Below are 22,958 nucleotides of genomic sequence, written 5' to 3'. Positions count from 1 at the left end.
TCCTCATAGTAAAGATGAGACAATTTAGTGCCCTCCAAGGGTTAAATTCAGCCCTCAAGCTTCAGAAATACTTGGTTATATTAGCCAAGAATATTCTCTCACAATCAACACATCTCTTCAGCTAACATTATTTTAGCAAATCTAAAACTGTGTCTTATCTATCAGCCAGAATTTCGTGTGACACCGTAATTGGATGTCAAGCTGTCATAAAAAAAATGCACACCAGAGCAATCAGATTAAAATGCTTCTTGTTACCCAAATGGAGCAAGGCAGGCATGCAGGTGAGCAACAGGAGAGACTGAAACCCAGGAAAAACAATTGGGTTCACTCGTGTTTCTTTACATGTTTGTTTTTAATGTCTGCAAAAGATACAGATATTTATACCTTCTAAACTACTGCAGAGCTAAAGTAATAGAAACCACGCAATAGTTAATATCGGTTAGGTAGTGCTAGAAAAACAAAGAAACAAACAAACTAGATGACTACAGTTTGAACTCTTCTTAGCCAAAACACAAATCAAATCGGCATTAGGAAAACTTATTTCAAAGTAAATCAGAGGCGCTCTTCAGCCTTGACATACTCCAGAGAAATATTCTACTCCGGCCTCCAGGGAGACCTGAAATGCCAGGACCTATTGAAAATGTAACCATTATGTTAAGTTCAGTCATCTAAAAATGAGAATCATTCTTTTGCTCTTCCTTCCTAGAAAACAGCAGTACGAATGACTCAAATAAAATCCATGCTATTTTTGGCACTTTTCCTTGCTTAAAAAAAGGTTATGCCTTTAGCTACACGCACACACAAAAAAGGACCCCCTAAAATAATTGCAAGTGTCTAGAAACAATTAATTAGATCGATACATGTACGACCAAAATTGCACATCTCAAATAGAGAAGCAGCTAAAAATCACCACACACTTGTCATTACTTATCCTGTCATTCACAAAAACAAAGCAAAACAAAACAAAACACACAGAACCCTTCTTACAGACATTTTCCTGGCATCACAAATTACTTATGCAAATATAACTTTCATCACAGAAGTCATAAGCAACAAGGAAAGAAAGGATTGCTATTACCTCCTGAATCTCCTTTTCTGTTTGCCTTTTTTCCACTCTGCAGAAAGTAGGGAAATTTCCCATTCTTAAAAAAGTGGATAAACACAATCCTCAATCTTGAAAGCAAAAGACTATCATCCCTCTTCCTTAGAAATACTGCCTTTCTGTGCTTCCTGAGTCCAGCACCGTTTTCCTTCACTTATATTTTCTGGTTGCTCATGAGGCATCAGTAATCCCCTGGCATTAGGAAAGGCTACCTGCCCTAAGTAGGGTTTCCAAAAACGATGCCTGAGCCTCAGAAGATAGAAGACATACAACAATAAAGGTAATAGTTTTCTCCTTGCTATTGTCAGAAATCACTGTCTGAAGGCACAACCATGGACGTGCCACCTATGCTAAAGTCTCAAAACTGAGTCATTCTTAGCTACACGAATCACACGTTTTCATTTTATGTGCCCTATGGAAAGCTGGTGACAGAGTAAAAAAAGATCTCTCAGTGACAGTCACCATTTTTCATAAAGAAATAAACAGAAGAAAAAGCAGCTTCCTGGTACAAGATTTTGTTTGTGGGTGAGTCACACTCCAATATCTGGTTCCCTCCATTCCCTACCACCTTCCTCTCCATAGTGTGAAGCATCTGCAAGACTTCAGAATTAGCTTGAACAAGGATAACAAGTTTCTGTTAACTACCAATCATTTGGATACTGCCCAGTGTCTCTGATTTTGCTAACAGTTGAACAGATTTGTGTTTATCAAAGGCAGCTCCTTTGGTGCAATGATTCTGTGTAAGACTGTTCTATTGGAGAAATTAACCAGAATATTGGAAATCTTGATAAATGTAATCCTACGGAATGTTCAATTCTAATTCACTAAAACTGCTTAACACTGGCATCGAATTTCATTAAAAGTCAATTCTCATGATTTGTAAACTGTGTGGAACAGCCTGCTGTGAGCTCAGTTTCTTTGGGAATCCCAGAGGCTGAAGAAACAAGAAAGCAAAACCAGAAAGACCCAGCTACTATGAAAGCGGAACTAAAATGTGTCACAATAAACTGCCTAAAATTTATCACAGGTATGTATACACATTTACCTTACAGTGACTGTTCTAAATGACAGTCTACATGCCCTGGGATGCCACAATCTTTCAAGAAACTTTACACACTTCCGTTATGTGCAGAGCTTCTTAAATGTCAAGTCATACCTGTCTGTTTCTTGAACTTAGTGACCATGTCACCTTTTGTCCACTTTACTCTGAGGACTCATTATTCTTTGGCTTTAAAATTAGCAACATCTTGATATGCAAATAATGAGCCTTATTTTCAAATTAAGTGTTTTCATAATGTATTTCTTGTGCAATACCCTTGTATAACACATACATGTATACATTCACCCATACATGGATCATTTTCACTTATACAAATTTAACTTAACAATCTTTACTCTAGTTAATAGATGTTCACTAACACATGGGGCATAGGGTATAAACATTTTAGGAGAAATTCCTTTATGTGCTTTTTGGGAGTATCATTAGCAGTGGTCAATTTTTATTTCTGAACAGTGGATTCTCTTTCTGTTGTGGTTGCTAACCTGGGTTCATTTGGACACTGAAAAATGATCTAACACAAGACTGGTACCTAAGTGGGTCATCAAGTTTGTTCACATTATTTGGTGTTGGCAAACTCATTAAATATTTGCTTCTTTCGTTTTCAATTCCAATCCTTTGTTTGAACTTGACTCTAGGTTTCCCTACATGGTACCTGTGGGCAAGTGCTACTATCCTAACCGGCCAGGTATAGGGAAGGTGGTACGGAGCAGAAAGGCCATTTAGGAAGTTCTTTGATATTTCCTTGATGATTCAGAACTAACTTCCTCTCCCTTCCAGAAATTTACATATTAATCACAAATTGGCTTCAGAATAGCATGATTATGAATAAACAGTTTTTTCTAATAGAAGCCTAGATATATTAGATTCACTCTGTTTGATTGAGGGGCTCCATGTGGGTGGAATGGTGCACAGGAACAAGCTGGAGGAGGGTTCGGAATAATGAAAGTTGATGCTGTTTATGAGAATTGCACAGAGGCTTAAAAATCTCCAATTTAGGGGAACACGTCATTTATTGGCATTTACAATAATGACATTCTACCGCATTTTAACCAGATTTCATGTTCTTATTAAGTGCTTGCATCCCAAGTACAAGAATTTGCTGAGCTGTTAACTGCAGAAAACATAGAAGCAAGCTGGGTCCAGTGTCAGAATTCCACAGAAAGCATCTATTTGCGAGGGTTTCTCACCTAAGAAATCTTACCCAGGGTGAGAAAGCTGTAGTGTGGCACCATTGACACTAATGAGGTTGATACCAGGCTAAATGCAAATGTAACTCAGTGAAAGTTTTGCCAGATAGAATTTAAATATATACAACAAAAATTCAGTTATAAACCGATAAATAAAAACAGAAGTTCTTTACTTACAGCACACGTGAGTCAATGGGCATGTTCTAAGACGTAAACATACCTCGATGAAGGAAACATCACAGAAGAGTAAGAGATGTTTGTTTTTGTTTTAAAAGCTGTAGAGCTCGGACACAGTGCTCCCATCCTTGGAGAAATAACTAGAGATCCTGCTATTTTCATTTCTCACACATTTACCTTCTATCAGTTCCTTCCCGGTTTCTACTTTCTCTCCTGAACAAACCCAGCTACTAATTGCTTCTGCTTGGTTGTGCGTGAGCCAGCACTTCAGATTTGGCCGTGTGCTGAGTTTCTTCAAGACTCAGCTGTATCTCTCGTTCTCGACCCTCTCATCCTGCTTCTCTAATTCCTACACTCAATTAGTCACCAAGGTCTGTAAATACCTTGAGTGGTGCTCAGAGGAGTCCCCAAACCAACAGAGCAGCTGGGAACTTATTAGACATGCAAATTCCCAGAATCCACCTCAGACCTCAAGAATCGGAAACAGAATGGTTGGGATCAGACTTGGGTGTTTTCAAAACCCCCCAGGCAGGTGAGTCCTTCAAAGGCTGGAGTTTGACCTTTACTGCCCTAGATCACTGGTTCTCAACCTATGGGTCGGGACTCCTAGGAGGGTCACCATTGGAAAACAGATATTTACATTATGTATGTAGAAAAATTATGATTATGAAGTAGCCATGAAAATAATGTTATGGTTGGGGGTCAGCACAGCATGAGGAACTGCATTAAAGGGTGGCAGCATTAGGAAGGTGGAGCACTGATGCTCTCAGTCAAACACATAGGCACACACTTCCTGTCTCCTTCCAGCCTGTTGGGGTTTTTGAAGTTTTAAGCAAGTCCAAAGACACACTCATCTTGCTAAATAATTTCTGATAACAGACTGCATATAAACCAAGTAAATAAAGGTCTTCAATTGACATTCAAGGCTTTGTACTATGTGTGCAAACAGTTCTCTCTATTTGGTACCTGCCACAAACCCCTGGTATATGCATTTCTTTTCTCATGAACTTCTTTTTATAAATAACAGGATTCTATCTTTATCTCTCTGCCATGGAATGCTTATGTACCTGATTCTATCTCATTTAGGATTCATTGGTTTCAAACTCAACATGTAGATGACCAGTCATTTTAGTCTATAAACTTTTTGGAGTCAGAGAATCTGTTTGCTGACTCGAAGAATGAACACAAATTCCTATCCCCCAAAGCAAATGAACTTTGGAAACAGTTGATGACACCTCACTACTTGAAGTCAGAACCAGATGTTTCTTGAAGACTGACAACATAAAAACATTAAAACCAAGGCAGTCCAGCATGGGAAGTCTGATACACATTTCCATTATTTGGGTAGCATATAGAAAGGCTCTGAGCTAATTTCAAACAAACAGCCTGGATGTAAAGTAGAGAAGTAAATAGGACTGAGTTAATGAGTTTGCTAACCTGTTTCCCCACGGGGTCAGTGGCATTTAAAAGCATACATTTGAAAAATGTTTCTTTTTCCAGGGTGGCTAGACACTCTGACTATAGTCTCTTTAACCACAAGAGGTCAAAGTTCTATTTTCTGTCGCTATACTTAGTAGCATGTATGTATGCTTTCCTTGTTGGCTTTTTTTGTGTGTGTGCTTCTGCTTAAAGTTAAGGCAGGCAGCAGGAAATTGAGACTGAGGAATCCAAAAAACTTTCCCGGCTCTGGTAGGCAGAAGGTTTGGGGAGAAATGCTGGCTTTATGGTTTCTATTGGCTCAGCTTCTCCCAATTTCCTTGCATTAATAACAACCTACACCCAGCCTAATTATCTATGTTGCTCACCCCTCCCCCATCACCTGTTGCTCTGTTATTCAAACTCTGCTCCAGCAAACATCTAAGCCTAGCTTAATATACATGCTGTAAAGTGATATGCCCCAAATCCATCGGTTTAATGGAAATCTGGGGGAGGTGATTTTTTTTTTAAATTGCTGAAACAGAGCGGCTCAAAAATGCATTTTCAAAGAAAACTCTGGATGCTTCTAGATGTCCTTGAAGCATTTCCTCCACCTGCCAAAAATTCACTCCTAGGATTATGTTACCAGGCACTCTTGAAATCTGGTAGAGTAATTCACCAGCATACTAAGAAATGTCTGAACCCATCTAGCGCAGTATACATTTCAAATCCCCTGAAACTTCATTAAATTGATACTAGGAAGCTGCTCTGATAATCCAAAGCAACTGTTATTATTTGGCTAGACACCCTATTGTTCTTTAATAAACAAAACTTTTAAGCCATCATGGTTGATTTCAACCTCCTTTGCTTCAGTGTTTTGAATTTTATGTCAGGAAGGCCTTACAGATTTCCCCCAACTTTCTCCTCAACAGGTTAAAAGTAGAGAGGAAGAATACCACCAACACACAGTCCTGTTACAAGGACCACAGAGAAAGGTTTGAAATTGTTCTGCTTTGCTTATATAAACACTGTTTATGATGAAAGCTCAAAGACAAGGTGCCTTGGTTTCTGAGCAACACATTAGGAAAGTGATGGAGATTCGGCACTTGAAATAAATTGAAGGCTGGGAATGCAGCTCCAAACCATTAGCTAGCATGAACTGGGTACTCTGCTGATGACTGGCGTTGGGAAGGAGGAGAGGAGACCGAGTGAGCAAGAAAGAATATTTTCAAGTCTTTCATCTCTTTCATCTAAGCTGTCTACGGTTTTGTTTGTTTGGTTTTTTTTTCTTCTTCTTCTTCTTCTTCTAAGGCTCAAGGAGTATGAACCACAGTTATGTTCTAATTTTGCCTGAGTTTCCCAAAGTCTGCCATTCTAATGTCTAATCTGATGTTTGGAGATGTGAATCACTTAAATCCATGATATTATGATAAATGAAAGAGAAGAAAAGCCAGTGAGCTTCTGTCAGGGGACTGCTGGAGCAAGTCCAAAACAGGCTAAGGAGAGCTCTTGCCAGCACCCTGAACTGCTCTCTATCCCCAGTAGGGATGTGCTGGTGAGGTGTTAGGAAGAGGCAGGGAGGAATAGAAGACAGGATCTGCTGTGGAAAATAAGCCTCCCCATTTTTCTGAACATGTGAATTAGATGAGTTGCCTGTTGTAATGAAGTTTAGGTAGAGACCAAGAAGGAGGATCGTGAACAAAGTTACCCAGGGCTATGGAGGCCTTCTTATTTTTAAATTTTAATTGGAAGACAGTTTTTTTTTCAGACAATCACTCTTTTTATTTCCCCGATCATGTTGAAAGCAAATAGGTACCATCTTAAAGAAATGTCTGATGTCTATAAGCGTTAATTCCCATACGTAACCCTCTACCACACAACAGCATACGTAAAGTGGCAGAAGACCAAGTGAGAAATTTATCTACCATAGGCTTAAAAGTTTAGTGGTGACTATTTTATCGATTATTGTGTTTTAAAAGGAAGGGCCAACAGTGTGGCCCAAGGCTAGAGCACTTGCTTAGCACAGGGAAGCCCATATGGTCTAGAACTGGCACTGCAGAAATTAAATGAATAAATAAATAGTAAAATTACTTCATGGCATTCTTCCAAGGACACTGGTTTATATGTGCATGTGATAGGAAGTCTTTGAGTCTTCATAAGGATACTTGAAAGGAGGTTGCTGTCTCATACCTAATAATGATGGTAGCTTTCATTTTCCTAATTTCATTTCCTAGCACCAAGTAGACTCAGTTATATCACCACTCTTTGTGAAGATACCACCCAACCAAAAAGTAGTATTAAGGTACCCGAAGCTCTACTATATTTCCATTTATCCAAGGCACAAACAATTCCCTATAAAATATGACTATTAAAAGAGAGTCTACATACTCAACTATCACCCAAAAATATCTTACTACAGGTGGAAAAAATGCTCATTTGTACTCTTTCAGAGGAACCCAGGTTTGGTTTCCAATACCTATATGGAAGCTGTACCACACGCTTTAACTCTAGGGTATCTGCCCTCTGTGGGGGCATCAGAAACACACATAGTGCCCATACATACATGCAGGCAAACACTCATACACATAAGAATATTCTTAAAATATATTGATATGAATGAAATCAGATTTCAAAGGGATAGCTGAGATAAGAAAATAAAGAAACCTCAAACACTAGTTTAGGCAAAGGGAGAACGGAACAAAGACACAGAAAGGACTAGTAGGTCCAAATCATCAGGCATACAATCCAAAAGGAGCCATGGAAACCATTTTGCCCAAAGACAAAAGTTTGCCTGAAATCAGTTCCACTCAGAAGGAAAGCCACGAAACTCCTTGTCATCTCAAAGACCTGGGAAGGCAAGAGGGTGAGAGTGTCAAGAGTCGGGACGGCTGATTAGTTCCTAAGTCTAGCCTGACAAAGTATTAGGCATTAAAATCATTTAGACAAATAGAAATTCTCTTACTATATTCAAATTAGTCTTTACAGTCTGCACAACATAAGCATTCCACAACATACTTATAAAAACAGTCAGACATTAAAAGGCAGAGGATATATATAATGAATATAATACTATATTCATTAGCCAACCCTGTATATAAAGATTCACAGATGTATTTTAATATCTATTATTTATATTTATTATTTTATCTATGTAAACGCTCATAGATAAGGCCATGAAAATTAAAATGCATGGTTTCCAGAACTTCAAGAAATTACAGTTTACTTTTGGAGACATACATGGCTTATTTCTTTCTTCACTTGTACGTGTGTGCCCATCCCAAACACTAATCGCATTACCGACAGACCGTCACATCCACTAGGTATTTATGTGGTGCTGGGATATGAACTCAGGTCCTCCAGTGACAAAGACTTTACCCACTGAATCCTTCTCCAGGCAGAACAAACATATTTAAAGAAAATTGAAGGCAGGATATTGAGTGACCACTATGGGCCACTGACAACAGATACAGATTATGTAGAAATGGAAGGTCTTATAGCTTGGCACATTCTTAGGAAGTCCTTGAAGAAAGTAAAATGTGACCTGAAAAATCAGGTGAGATTTGGTGATTACTGATTTGGAACTGACACCGTGGATCAAACAGGATTTCTTTGGTGGGAATTAGTTAAACTAAATTCAAATCTATAGAGAAACTGACCAGCTGACTGTAGGGCTTTGGATCTCATTGGGGCAGTGGGGTAGTCAGGATTTGGTTTCAATAAAAAAAAATGTGGGTTATTAAGCAGAAGAGAGATGGGATTAGATGGTGTTTTCAGTATGAACTGCCCACAGGAGCTCCGAATATACTCCGTAGAGGATACTTAATTCATCATAATAACCTCTTGTTGAGGCAAAGGAAATGCAGCTTTTACTATTCCCAATTATGTAGACAGTTTGGACAAGGTCACTGAATAAACAAGAAGCAGAATAAAAACAATACAGCAATGCAATGCTCACTGGCTCTCAGGCACCAGGCAAATTCAAAGCTCTCCTATTCTATGGCTCAAGAAGTGGAAGTATCTGATGGAGCTTTTTTATTCAAGCACCATTTCTCGCCCTCCTTACCATCTGATCCACATGCCATCTTCTGTACAATTCCTCTTTACTTTCCCCAATAGGCCCCAGCCTGTGGGTCCTACTTTTAAGCCTCCAAACTCCAACTACACCTCTTTCTCTAGTACACCAGTTGGCTTGGGTTATTTTGTTCCAGCTATTATCATATTTAATGATTCAGTTTCAACCGCTTAACACAGGGATCCTATGTTCAAGGCAATGCTTCTAAGCTCTTGCTACCTCATGTAGTAAATCTGACTGATCATTGAGAAAGACAGGAGGAGACAGTAACTCCACATAGCAAAATCTGGTGCCACAAGTAATCCCTTCACTTCAGGCTTCCTGGTGACAGTTAATAAACTATTTGCCCCAGCTAATAACTCTCTCTTTAGCTTGGCATATTTTCTCATCTTCTCATGCATCTTAATTTCCAAGCCATGTTTCCTGTCCCACGAGGGCCTTTGCTTCCACACAGTCTCACTGATGTTATGAACCTCTCCCTTCTTGATGGCTTTCCATCTTTTCTCTTTAAGTAATATGCTTGGTTAGACAGTAGTGGCTTGGTAAACAACAAATGATTGGCTAGAGCTCCCAGTTTACATCTCCAAACTGTGTTGGACTTTCTTAAGGTGCTGTCTCCTTGTTCCCTGAAAATCCACATGTGTGAATTCCTTTGCTCCCTGTCAGGTCTGGCTCTTCTGTGTTCCAATCTTACTTCCTTTAGATGCACTGTGTTATCTCACTTGTCCTGCTTATGACTAGAAAATCATTAAATCAAGGGGTGTCTTTTTCTTTACAGCACCCAGGGATATGGAAGGCAGCCTGTTAATCTCAGTTCCACTGCAGAGCTATGACTGTCCTACTGAAGCAGCCTCTTAGATCAAACTGTCTTAAATATTATACCCCTCTAGTACCTTCATTCATCCAGTACAGAGATTTCTCCTGCTATGCAGGACTTTGCTTATTTCATTCCATTATACAGAAATGCTAGTTCAAAGGCTAAAATCTTTCCTAGAATTCAAAGGTCACCATGATCTGGCCTACTCTAGTTTTCCAAAGTTATTACTATTTGTCTCATAGGATATTTCTTGATCCCTCAAATGATTTGATCCTGTTTTCAAAGACTGAGTATGTGCTTGTATGTGTATGTGTGCTAAAACATGCAGGCAGGCCCTTGTCTATATATGTAAGGCTTCTTTACTTGGAAATGCCTACCTCAAATCCTAACAATACTTTGGGATGACCTTCTGGAAACCTTCAACTTTTCAAGTCAGAAGCTCTTTTGATACTTACAGAGATAAGATCACAGACTGGATGGTTGTTTAAGTACATACAGATCATAGATCTCTATACTGGCCCTTCTTGGAAACCTCTACTAAGTTCACGATTTTCGGCCATGTTTACTTCTTAGCTAAAAGTCTTCAATAGTGTGTTTATTAATACTAAAATATCACTTCCACTGGGATCTCAAACAACCATTGATAAGTTGTAAGACACTTTTCACAGTTAAAGGTACATAAGCGCTAACTTTAGAATTATTTTAAGTAAGAAATGTTTCTTTACTAAGAGATATAGCATAAAGTATAACAAAGATAACATTTTCTATTTAGTTGAAACTTTAGTTTCTAACTTTATTCTCTTACATAAACGTTATGAGAGACTGAAAATTACTCCTACATATTTGTTTTAAAACACTAACGTAGGCTTTAAGGAAAATATCTTAAACTTTCAAATATAATTTTTTAACTGACAACTTCAAAGTCAAAAACAGATTTTAAATCACTAAAGAATAAATATTTGGGTGGAAAGAAACAGTTTATTGGTTTATTATATTATTAAGATTGTACTTTAAATGTGGTTCAAGAGTAGAGCTCCTGGAGTGGAAAATTCCTTTAGTTATAAACATAAAATATGCAAGAATTAAGTACAAAAAATCATGTCCTTGACACTGAGTATAGTTCAGTACTGCAGCATTGAGAAATATCAACAATATATGTTTTGAGGAACTAATTTCACAAGGATGAGTTTCAATTGGACCAAATCCTGGGGTTTCTTCCTTCACTACAACCTTTTTTTTTTTAACATTTTAAACTAGTGGCAACAGAAATTTCTTTGTTGGAAAGTTAGCAATGCTGCAGATGGAAGTGGAGGAGTGGGGAGCTCTGCTTCTGCTCAGAGGGACGAAAACATTGTGGAGAAAGTAATTTTGCCTTTTAATTTCTGGAAAACTCATTTTTCCCATCAATCTTCATAATGCTCCAACATAAACAGTTAAAAATGTATGGGCCAGTCAATCACTTCACCCTGATTTGGGGAAATATTACACATTAATTTAAAGAACATATGGCCAATTCAAGTTTTCTTGCTACTTAAACAACCTAAAAGTTGCTTGCTCCTAACTCTTAACAAAACTCTAGGAAACTATTATGATCCAAGAGTATATTTCTACATGATCATTTTTTGGGAAAAGAAAACAAAAGTTCTCTAGGCTAACGGGTCATGCTGCATGCTGTGAATGTGTTTTAGGTCCCTGCATAATTTCAAATATGGACAAGTTGTATGTTTTTTAAATGTTGCAGCAAGTGCTTAAGAACTACATCTTAAAGTAAAAAATGAAAATACCTGGTGAATGTGCTATTATTTCATTTGGATGGAAAGTGGCAGAGCACTAATCAATAATCTTTGCTAAATGTGAGATGACCTGTAAGAGGCAAGGCTTGACAAATGAACAACTTTGGGCAAGGCATACCAGGGCAAGGCAAAGCTGATCGTTCCAAATATGTGATTCACATTTCAACCCACCTTAATTAAGATCTAAAAGTCCAAGAGATAGCCAGCTCACATGATTAAACAAAGCAGGGAGCAATGTGACAACGCTGAACAGCCTACAGTTAGCACACCATCTCCACCAAAGTCAGAACAAATGAAGTAAAGGCCAGGAACCACATAAATCAAATAAAGTCAAGGCAAATGAAATAAAAACCAGAAACTCTTTTCTCCTGAGCACATCGAGTTCCCCAGACTCACACAAAGTTGATGCAGGAGAGGCAGCAGTTGCGGCTGCGCGCAGGCAGGCGCCTGCTTACAATGGAGAAAGAGGCATGGAGCTCCTGAGCAGCCACCATATGTCAAGTCCTACTTCTCCACAGAATAGAAAGTTGTGCACAAAGGGAAAAGTTCACACATTGTTCCAGACCAGACAGACCAAAACTAGTTCCTATTGCACACTACTACTTGTCCAGACACAAGAAAAGCTAGAACTGAATGAGTAGTTAGAGAAAAGAGAGCCAGAGACAGAGAGTACACAAGAAAAAAAAGTTTGGGGCCCTAAAAAAAAACTTAAATGGATTAATACCATAAAGGTCCCACTCTTTCTAGTTCACATTTCTTTCCTTCCCCTTTCCTGAGTCTCAACCCAGACCTGCCCTTAAATGCAGGATAGATGTATGACTTGTACAAATGGCCCCTTTGAGGAGAAAGGATACTTTAAAAATCACCTTTCTTATCATGAATAAAATGAGACCAATTTCCAAGGCAAACGATGGAATCCATGCACGAAGCAGTAGGCTGAGACTCCAACCCACCAAGGTTTGATTCCTAATAGAAGCTATGCAGTGTTCTCGACACTTTATAACTTGAAATAATTTGTTTGTTTGACTTAGCATATTTAGATCATAAGGAACTCAGTTTCAGTGTTTTTAGCCTCTGACCTATTACTCATAAAGGGTTGTTTAGGTTACCGTGGTGGGTGGGTGGGTTACCCCAAATGTTAATGCTTCAAAATGTTAAGAGTGGTTAAAAGAAACCAAGATGTGTAAAACATTTGTTGACACAACTTTCCTTTCATAAAATGACAATGAGAGGAGAACTGTATAGACTTTGAGTAAGAAGTTGGGTCCCAGACCTTTTTTCTTTCTTTTGCACTGGACAAAAGCTTAAATACATGTACTAACCACCTTAGCAGAAGGGTCTGGGGAGTCATCATCTAGGCCCTCAGAACAGGAGCCTGCATTCCTCACAGCACTACCCACTGGGCTAGGTAGGAGAGCGAGACAGAAGTTTGCTTGTAAGTGGCACCGAAAGGAAAAAGAAGTCATCTTGCTCTTCTCTTTGCACACAGGAAGAACCCAACTCAATGCCACCACCACTCCTGGTCTCGCTCCGCCCCAACTTCTGTGTGTGTGTGTGCCGTGTGGGGGGTACCACTTGGGTGTTTTAGCCCACACATTCCATGGTGCCTCCATCTCATCTAGGTTACGTTCTGGGACTCCCCCACCCTGAGTCCTCCTCAACTGTGCCAGGATTAACAAGCCAACAAGTACAGGTGCCCAAGATTCTGACCTATTTTTATACATGTGCCCCCCCAGCCCCCACGCGCCAACTCCAACCCCCATTTACTGTCGCTCCCCAGGCGCCCCAATCTCTCCCGTGCAAAACACTTTCTAGCCCGGGGCCGCCAGGAAGCACCTCGAGCTTCACTTAGGGGTCACCTGGTCAGAGATCCGGCCCTGCCTTGAGGTTTGCCCCGTGGCTGCCCCTGGTCCCCCGGGCCCGGGGCCCAAAGCGGGGCTCCGGAGCAGTCACGTGGGAGTCAGGGAAGGCCTGGGCTTCCTCACCTGCATCCCGGGCACTTGGACAGCCACCGGTGAGTGGGCCATGGAGACGACTGCTACTTCGCGCTGCTTCTGCGGCGGTGGCTCCTTGGACACAAACTGGCTCCTCCTACGGGGGTAGCTCTGCAGCTCTCCCAGGCTTTTCGATCTGGGCCTGGAAGGACGCAGAGAAGTGGAGTTAGTGGGCTGCTGGCTTGTAGCCTCCACTCCCCCACTCCACCTTCCTTGCGGGGAGGTGAGCGGTTCGCGGGCTCTCTGTTCTGCTCTCCCGGACTCAGTTTACCTCTCTGACGCTCGCCCGCCTAGCTTTTGGCCAACTGCGGTGCTGCTCCTCTTCCTGAACGCAGGGCTGTACGTACGGCGGTGGCTGGGACCTGGGCTCCAGTGATGCCGCTCTGCTGCGCCTCGCCGCTTTAGGAAGAGGAGGTGGAGGCGCCCCAGCAACCCGCCTGAACGCCTAGGCTGGGAGGCGGCCGGGGGCGGTTCCGCAGTTGGCCCTGCCTCCACCCCGCTGCCGGGCGGTGTCAGGGGAGCAGAGGCGGAAAGCTGCAAACCCGGCTGCCTAAAGTAGCCAGAGTCGGCGAAGCGAGGGGCTCTCAGGGATTTCGGAGAGCAGTAGAAGGCCGGGATCGAAAAACTTGGAATGTGACCGGGCCTGGGGAAAGAAAGAGTTTGTGGGGTGGGGGATTATGAGGGCGACCCGGATGAATGCAGCCACGTTGCAGACAGGCTTGTGAGGCTAGGGTGCTTGTAGCCACCCAGAGGTCTGGAGTTGCAAAAGTTTTGCTTGGCTCCCCCACCTGGCCGAGGGTGGGGCCACCAAGCCAGACACCTGCTCCTTCTTGCCTAAGTTACTTCTCCCTTGCGGATTTTCAGCTTCCTTGCCCCTCTCACATGCCTGAAGTCCCTTTAACCTGAGTCTGTCCTTACCTATCAGTTGAGGAATGGACTGGCTGAAATTTGTCAGCATTTCTGCGAGTGTAAAAGAGGCAAATTGGAAAACGGATCATGTATCAGCAGAAAGCGTAACAACGATTACAGAGGCAAGAAGCATGAGGTTAAATCGTTTGTATATATATATATATATATATATATATATATATATATATATATATATATATATATATAGTTGAATTTAGCATACAATGTAGCAACTTCTGCAACTCCTGGCCTTCTTCCAATTTAAGTCCAGCTCTAGGAGTGAGGCAGACCCTTTCTCGAGGACCCAATAACACAACAATGACAGTGAAAATAATACCAGTCACGGGAATCTCAGAAAAGCATCTATGTAAACACCCAGGGGCTAAAAAGGTTACGGTACATCAAAGCGAAAGTTTAAAATGAGAATTCACCTTGAAGTTTCTTAGAAGCCCGTGCAACCAAAGCACACCCAATAAACGCTATTCTTTTGTAATTTTTCCTCCAAGAAAATTGCCTGGTTATTATCAACACGATTATTACAAATAGATCTCATTGTAGTTGTGCCAGAGACCCCCAAAATTATCCTTTGTGTTTTGGAATGAGTTATTGTGACAAGAGGTCACTTGGGTCACATTGCTTTCTCCCCACTGAGCAAATAGAGTAAAAGGCTCAGCCAAATAAATAAATACTTGACACAAATATCGCAATTAAAAAGCAATATATGTGAGAAGTCCAACCTGGGTCCCCATAACACTTTCTATCTTCTATTATGTGGAAGAAACACATGAAGGGACGGCTTTGCCTTACTCATCGTTCCCCAAGTCTTCCCAATGGCAGGCTCGGTTCTAGTATCTAGTGTCTATTTCTCAGCAGCTCAAGTCGCTGTATTCACTAGTGAAACAGGCAGTACCACTTAAACTTTAATGTCCATAGATACCTCAAAGGAGTTTGCTTGTTTGTTTACTTACTTCCTTTGTTTGAGACATGGTCTCGCTATGTAGCCCTGTCTAGATTGGGCCTCATTATGTAGAAAAGGCTGGCCTGAAAACGCACAGATCTACCTCCATGTGCGTTCTGAGTGTTGGGACTGAAGGCATGTGCCACCATGTTGGGCTCAAAGGATCTTTTTAAAACTGAAGATCTGAACCTGCAAGTCTGGAGTGAGCCCATGACTTTGCACTGTGAACAAGGCCCGAGATGAGGAGGCAGATAGTGAGTCTAAGGTTTTATTTTCTTTTACTTGTTTGTTTTTGTTTTTAGTTAGTAGGATGTCAATCAAGCTCCATCATTAAAGACCCGCCTCAAGTAGGTCCACTGAACATTCTCAGGCCTACCATCCAATGTACATAGCTGTCTTGTGCTCACTTTCAAAACTGGCTCTGTCTTTGTATTTTGGGCCTTGTACACCGTTTACTTGCCCACTGACCTTACTAGGTGCTTGAAGCCAGAGATCCAGTTTCTCTTCTGTGAGAATTATTCTGGAAGAATGAGCTCTTTCTGAGGGCAATGTTTGTTCTTAGGGTTATTCCTAGAGCCTAGAATGTTCTGTAGACAGAGTAGGTCCTCAATAAATACTAGTTAATGAGCAAGTGCACTTTCCTTAGAATCCTTTGATGATGTTAGGTATATATTGGGGATATTATATTTTATTGTATTGTTGCTAGGCTAGACTCATAGGCACTGCTCTTGGTTAACCTTCAACATGGTCAATTATTCATGTTCTTCAATTTTTGCCTGCTGTTTCCTTCCCAGTTGTAATTTCATAATTACCTAAGAGAATGTGCGATTTTAGTAAACAAATGAACTCTAAACATAGCAAAGAAATGACTTTCCTGACTTCATGCAGGCCTAGAGGAATGTAGTAGGATGGAGGAGTGAACATTAAACTAGACATTAAACGAGAGTTTCAGAATGGTATTGCTGAGGGCTTTTAGATTAGGTATGCTGATCTTGAGTAAACCCTGGTTGTGTTTTTTGTTTGTTTGTCTTTGTTTTTTCCTATTATTGTTAAAGAACATTTGGGGACTTTCTTGGGGTTCCTTAAGATTCTGCTTATGCTCTTTTGAAATTACATGTGTGCTATATGTGAGCATATGTATAAAACCTTTGTGAAAGTATACATGTTTGAAAACAATCCATATAGTACCAGAATCCCACACCCAGCCACACGTACACACAGTACTACTTCTTATGGTTTTCATTAAAGTAAAATGGCAAATTAAAGAATCATAGTATGCCTTTGCTATCACACATCTACATGTGTGCATGCTCACACACACACACAAAATGGCTGACTGTTATACTTCAAGGTATCTGTTCAGTCTAATAATGCAGGCTGAGTGTCTCACATCTGAATGTGTCAGAGAATGTTTCAGATTTCAGAGTTTTTCAAGTATAGAACTATTGATACAAACTCTTAACAGTTGACACCTGGAACATAAAAATCTAAAAATTTGAACATTGGGTTGATATTCAAAAAATTTTCAGACTTCAGAGCATTTTGGATTTCAGACTTTCAGATTAGGGAAACTCAGCCTGCATAGTACAATATATTACCACAGGTAATTATGAATGTTTAGCAACTAGATGAATGAAAGCTATATGCAGAATTAGTAAAGAAAATGAATTCCATGTTAGTATCCACAAACCCTCCACATTAAAACAAAATTAAATTGACCATCTCTCTACACCAGTGAGATGGCTCAACAAGTAAAATGTCTTGCTAACAAGCCTCAGTTCAATCCCTAGCACCTATAGAGTGAAAGGAGAAAATGAACTATCTCCATATGCATGGGATGGCATGTGCAGGCCCAAAATATGCAGACACACAGAGATGCAAATAATTAATAAATAAATAAATAAATAAATAAATAAATAAATAAATAAATAAATAAAATTGAACATCTATGGATGGTATTTCCTGATATTTATCATACTTCCAATATTAAATATTAAACTTTATCCACATTTAATGTGTTAAGTGGGCTGACTGCTTCATAGCAAATACGTCGGTCCTCGGCTTGGAGCAGTGTCTCCCTCTGACAGACCATATTTGGGTGTAATGGGTGGTGAGGGAATCGCTACTGCTCTCTAGTTGGTAGAGGGGAGGGGTAACCACATCAATGCCCACAACAAAGAATTATCTAATTCGAAATGTCAGTGGTGCCAAAGCTTGAAAAACTGTGTTCCATGATCTTTGATAGAGGCACTACTAGTCAAGTAATGTGCTGAGGAATCAGTGTTCTTTGGATATATTTAGTCCGTGTGCTGCCTATAATATTAAATGAATTATATGAGGTCATGGCAAGTGGGTCCTATAAACAAATAAATATTATTATGTTACCATTGTACCTTAAACCACCTTTCCCAAAAAAGGTAACATAAAAGCAAGGAAAAACACTGTCACCAGCCCCACTCCCCATACACAAGACTTGCATATTTTAGTTCAATGTGATGTCAAACAGAAACATTTATGGAAAATATTGGTTTGTTTAAAACACACTCCGTAAGCATGTTCTAATGTGCCAGGCATTACCTAAGAGCTTTCGAACACAATAATTCATCAAGACAAAATGTGAGCCTTTAGTTCACAAAGTGAAAAGAATGGGGCTCATGTTATGAACTTTCACATTTTACACCTCATGACTCTGTTGAAATATATAAAATGTGCAAAGTGTAATGGCAATGTGGTACAAATATCAGAATTTTATTCAATTCTTGGAACATATTAAACCAAAGGAAATTACCTGGGTTATGCTTGACACTTACCGTGCAGTGAGAGAATATTTGGACTCATGTTATAAGAAACTGAAGGGATACTTGAAGTACAGCATTCAAGAGTCTTTTCATTTTGCTGTTCTTACTGCTCTTCGTTTGGTTTAGAGACAGGATCTCACTGTATATTCCAAACTGGCCTGGAATTCTCTGTGTAGACCAGATTGACCTCAAACTTACAGAGATCAGTCTACCTCTATCTCCAAGGGGTAGGATTAAAGGCCTGAGCTACCATGCCCAGCAGGGTTTTTTTTTTTTTTTTTTTTCATTTGTTTGTTATTTAGTAAAAGAATGTTTGCTATCTCCGACCTTTGCTTTCTGTGGGTATCAGATCAGAAATGAATGATAGAATAGCTCTAACCTTTGTACCAACCAGTATCCTGTGTCAGAAACCTATGGAATCCATTCTCAGTCAGAGAATGTTAAACCTGAGTAATTTCTGATTTCTCCAGAATAACCTTGCACCTTTTGGGGGATTATACGACAGTCTACCACAGCATCATTTGCAATAGAAACCAAAATATATAAGACTCTACACAGAAGAATATTGTCAGTAGCTTTACTTCAGTTACTTCCTGATGCTATCGAAGGCACTACAGCAACAGACAAAGTGGGTGGAAGCAGATGCTGCTTAGAGCAGCTTCCTGCTCGTCGCATTTCTTTGCGTGTGTACTGACACTCTTTGAAATGCTTGCTCTTGGGCCCTGAGAGGAACAAACTCAGCTCACTGCCTCATCAATCAGTTCCAGAGCTGAGGGAGGGCAACGTGGTCTGGACCATTTCATGCTTGTGTAGGTCCGAATCAGAAGGTAGAATGGCTCCTTCCCTGGTTCCAATTTAACTACCCGCACACTCTTAGGTGACAGAATCCTGCTGCAGAATTACAGATGCCTGTACAGGAGCCCTTGTGCCAAGGGAAACACTGGTTGCTCCATGGGTCACACCATAAGGACAGCTTTGTCTTGCTATAAGGGTAGTGGAGAGACTTCTGTGGAAGAACATTGAAGGACATTTCTTAAGAGAGCTGATTTGGGAAACTGGGCTCTTTGTAATAAGATCGGGTACCTCTCCGCTCCTGGGGTTGCAGACTTCAGTCACGGGAGAGCCTTTTCATGTGTCACCATGAAGTGATGCTCAACGGCCATTCTGGGTGGCATTTCCCCCTCTGGGTTGAATTTTAAAGTATACTGAATTGTCTACTTGTTCTTCCATTCATAGGCTCCTCATGTGAACAGTTCTAGTCAAAGGTGGCAGTTAAAAACAGAAAAAAAAAAAAAAAAAGACTGGCAGTTGAGACCAAATAGGAAGTGACTACACCATCAGCTCCCACCAAGGAAAAGGAAGTTGTTGCCAGGACCTCTAAGAAAGGCAGTTGTGTAAAATTACCAACCTTCAACGGGCTTAGCTGAGTTCTGTCACGCTGTGGGAAGAAAACTTTCATGGTTTTGTTACAGCTATACTTAAGAGATCATGAACAGAGTACAGTAATGACAGGCACTCATTGCAGGGCTATTATCAGAGATACGGACAAGTATCTGAGGGACAGGAACTCAGCACTGAAAACAATCAAATCTCCTATTCTCCAACGTTTTCCCCAAGGGCACTTGGGTTTTTTAAGAGACTGTGTGCTATGTGATGACATCTGCTATGAGGATTCTATAGACGGTTAAGGTGGCATTGTTACTAAGAAGCAGACGACATGCTTATTTGTACTTTCACTTTGACCCTAGATTCTGCCCAAGTCACACAACTTTGCCTGTTTTCTTCACTTTTCTCTTCTGATGTACTTCATAAACACAAAGCCACAGGCTAAGCTAAAGAATACTAAGACATAAGAAGTTTGCTTTCTCCCAGGAGAATGCCATAAGCAGGCACATTAAGGAGAATAATTGATTTTAAGAGCAGTTCATTTAAAAATGCTACAATCTAGACATTGTTAGCCAGGTCTGTAACATTATCATTTGGGAGGCTGAGGCAGGAGGATCAGCACAAATATGAGGACAATATGGACCGTGTGGTGAGATTCTGTCTTAGTGGAAACAACATGGAATGAATGTAGCAAGAGGCCAAAGAGCAAGTAAGCAACTAAGGAGAGAACTGAGAAACAAAAGTAGAGCAAAGAAGGCATTCCAGACAGACGGAAAGGCATGAATGAACACGTCAAAAGGCATGCCTACTCCCTTATCACCTATGTAATACAGACTATAGCATCCATTAATACAGGTTGTGAATTTGGAAGTCTCAAATAGAGAAAGAGCACCTTTTTTGAGGTTCTGTTAATATTTACCCTGTGAAGAACCAACTTAGAGAAATGACACACTATCCTTGTGGTCTAGCTGTGGGTTTACTTTTGGACAGGCAGAAACAGAGTCCATGAGGCATCCCAGAATTAGGGCTGGGATAAGTTTGGGGCAGACTGTGGGCTCCATATGACTTTCTGCAGAGTTTAGACTTGATCCAATAGACTCTTAGAAGGCCTGAAGTGTTTTAAGGGACAGAGGGATATGAGCCAGATATTTTTTCAAAAGAAAACTCTGTGCACAAAGGTAGATTGGATATGGAAGAAAGTTGAAGCAGAGGGACCTATTAAGAGATCATTAGGTGGTCATCCTAAAAGCATAGGGAGGGCATGAACTAAATTAATGGCTAAAAGAATAAAGAGGAGGGGATAGATTCCAGAAACAATTTGAAGGTGAAATAAGCTGCATTCAATTGATTCGACATGGACATTACCGGGGGAAGAGATGTAAGATGCCAGAAACAGAGAGCTTAAGGGACTGGGTAAGTGACACCTGAAAACATTAAAGGAGCACCAAGATTGGAAAAAAGATAAAGGGGTCACTTTGAGATCCAGAATTTGAGGTGCCTGCAAGGCACCGAAGTGGAAAGATTCAGAGAGCTGCTGAAAATACCAAGAAATCAAATTGCAAATATAGGCTCAGCAATTGCAAAGATAAATCCTGCCTAACCCCATGGCAAAGTGTCAATAACAGGCATAAAAGATAGAAACCAAATTCACTTCCCATTTAGAAAACCACTTCTTAAATAATTGGCTTATGCTTGGGGACAGTCATGAGCTGTCTGTGCCTACTTCACATCGTATGTGTATATCATCATAGCTGTAGAAAACACTGGTATTTTTTTTTTCAAAGTAGCAATTGTTGAAAATCATGTGTATAAGGCACTGTCAGTGAATGTTTCTGCCGTGTGCTCGCACACATAAATTGCCTTTGACTGCATGGTGTTGACAATAAAGAAACCAAGGGAGTAAAAGAGAAATGATGTGCAACAGTCTAAACGCTGTGTTGCCAGGATTTCTGGGATGCTTTTCTTGTATGCAACTGTAAAACCGATTATTGTACACCAGAACAGTTTGTCTTATGTTTCCCCTCCTACACTCAAAAGAAAATGAGGTGGGAGATGACATGCGTGCCTGGTTTCCTGAAGCCAACTTAGTGTCTTCCATAATGGAACAAAAAACAGAAACAATTTCGAGCAATCTAAAGCACAGATTACTGGTAAAATCATGGTATGTGCTTGCACTGAAAGTGTGCGGTGACTTGTTAGTGTTGCTCCAGCTTTTTTTTTTGTTTTGTTTTGTTTTGTTTTTCAGAGTCATTCATAGCCTTCTGACTCTCTCAGTCTTTCCATGCTATTGACCTTATGTGAGACTTCACACATCCCCGTGGTTTACAATATGGGAAGGTAAGCATTCAGATGGCTGACTGCCAGCTTGAAATTAACACAGATAAATCATGCTTCCCATAGAACTTGTGAAAATAGCGGGAGACATTTACAAAATGAGATCATGAAAGCAGATACAAATAGACTGTATTTTAAATGTTTTGTATACCACATTTTATTATGTGTTTGGGCTCTCTCTCCATGTTACAAGAAACTCAAGCATACCAGCTCTTAAATTTAATGTTTCTTTTGCATCTGACAACATACAGATTCCTGCCATGCAAATGTAGAGATGCTTATGAAAATGGATTATATTTGGGAAAGGATACGGATTTTTAAAAGAAAAATTACCAGACCCTGAAAACATAAAAGATTATTGCTGTATGGAAAGGTCATTTGTATGGACCAAGAGCAGAAGAAATTATGTCTGGATTGTAAAATGCTGGGTTAGGGAATATATGTCCCAGCATAACGAAAGCCAACCAAAGGGAGTGTGCATAACCAAATGTTACACCCTCAATCTTCTGCTTTGGTTCTGCACATGAGATGTAATATAAGTCGTTCACTGTCTATAAAGCAGAACCCAAGCCAAGCTTGAATTAATGTAACCAGAGGAGTTAATTATAATAGACACTACTGCTGCAGAAATGACTTTGCACCAGACAGGACTACAGTTCATATACAACCCTGCTTCATCCTGGCCAGGACCGTGACTTAGGTTCTGCTAGTAATTTACAATTTCCAGTTTATGGATGAAAGAAGACAAGGACAGATAGGTTAAATAACATATCTAAGGCATATTGAATGACAATTCATTTTGACTTTTACATACATAATTCTGATGATCCATATTTATACTGAAATATTACCATTTTTCCTGAAACTCAAATATATTCTTATTTGCAAAAATCAGAGAGTTTTATAAACTGTAACCAAATAGTTATTAGGAGGTGAAGTAAGAATTGGAACCAAG

General features: G+C 40.2%; 1 protein-coding gene across 1 annotated transcript in view; it reads right to left on the bottom strand.

Annotated features, from left to right (window-relative positions):
* The window catches only part of STK26 (serine/threonine kinase 26), a 48,269-nt gene extending 34,302 nt beyond the window's left edge, over positions 1-13,967 (bottom strand). The window contains exons 1-2 of the mRNA XM_080909685.1: positions 13,890-13,967; positions 13,610-13,760 (exon numbers count right to left, since the gene is read on the bottom strand). Coding sequence (XP_080765811.1) covers positions 13,610-13,651 — 42 coding nt within the window. The 5' untranslated portion in view covers positions 13,652-13,760; positions 13,890-13,967. The remainder of the gene's footprint in view (positions 1-13,609; positions 13,761-13,889) is intronic.
* Positions 13,968-22,958: the final 8,991 nt, after the last annotated feature.

This window comes from Micromys minutus (genome assembly GCF_963924665.1).
Source record: "Micromys minutus genome assembly, chromosome: X".
NCBI classification, from domain to species: domain Eukaryota; kingdom Metazoa; phylum Chordata; class Mammalia; order Rodentia; family Muridae; genus Micromys; species Micromys minutus.
Note: the sequence above shows the minus strand (reverse complement) of the source record. Positions and strands in the feature narration are given on the sequence as shown.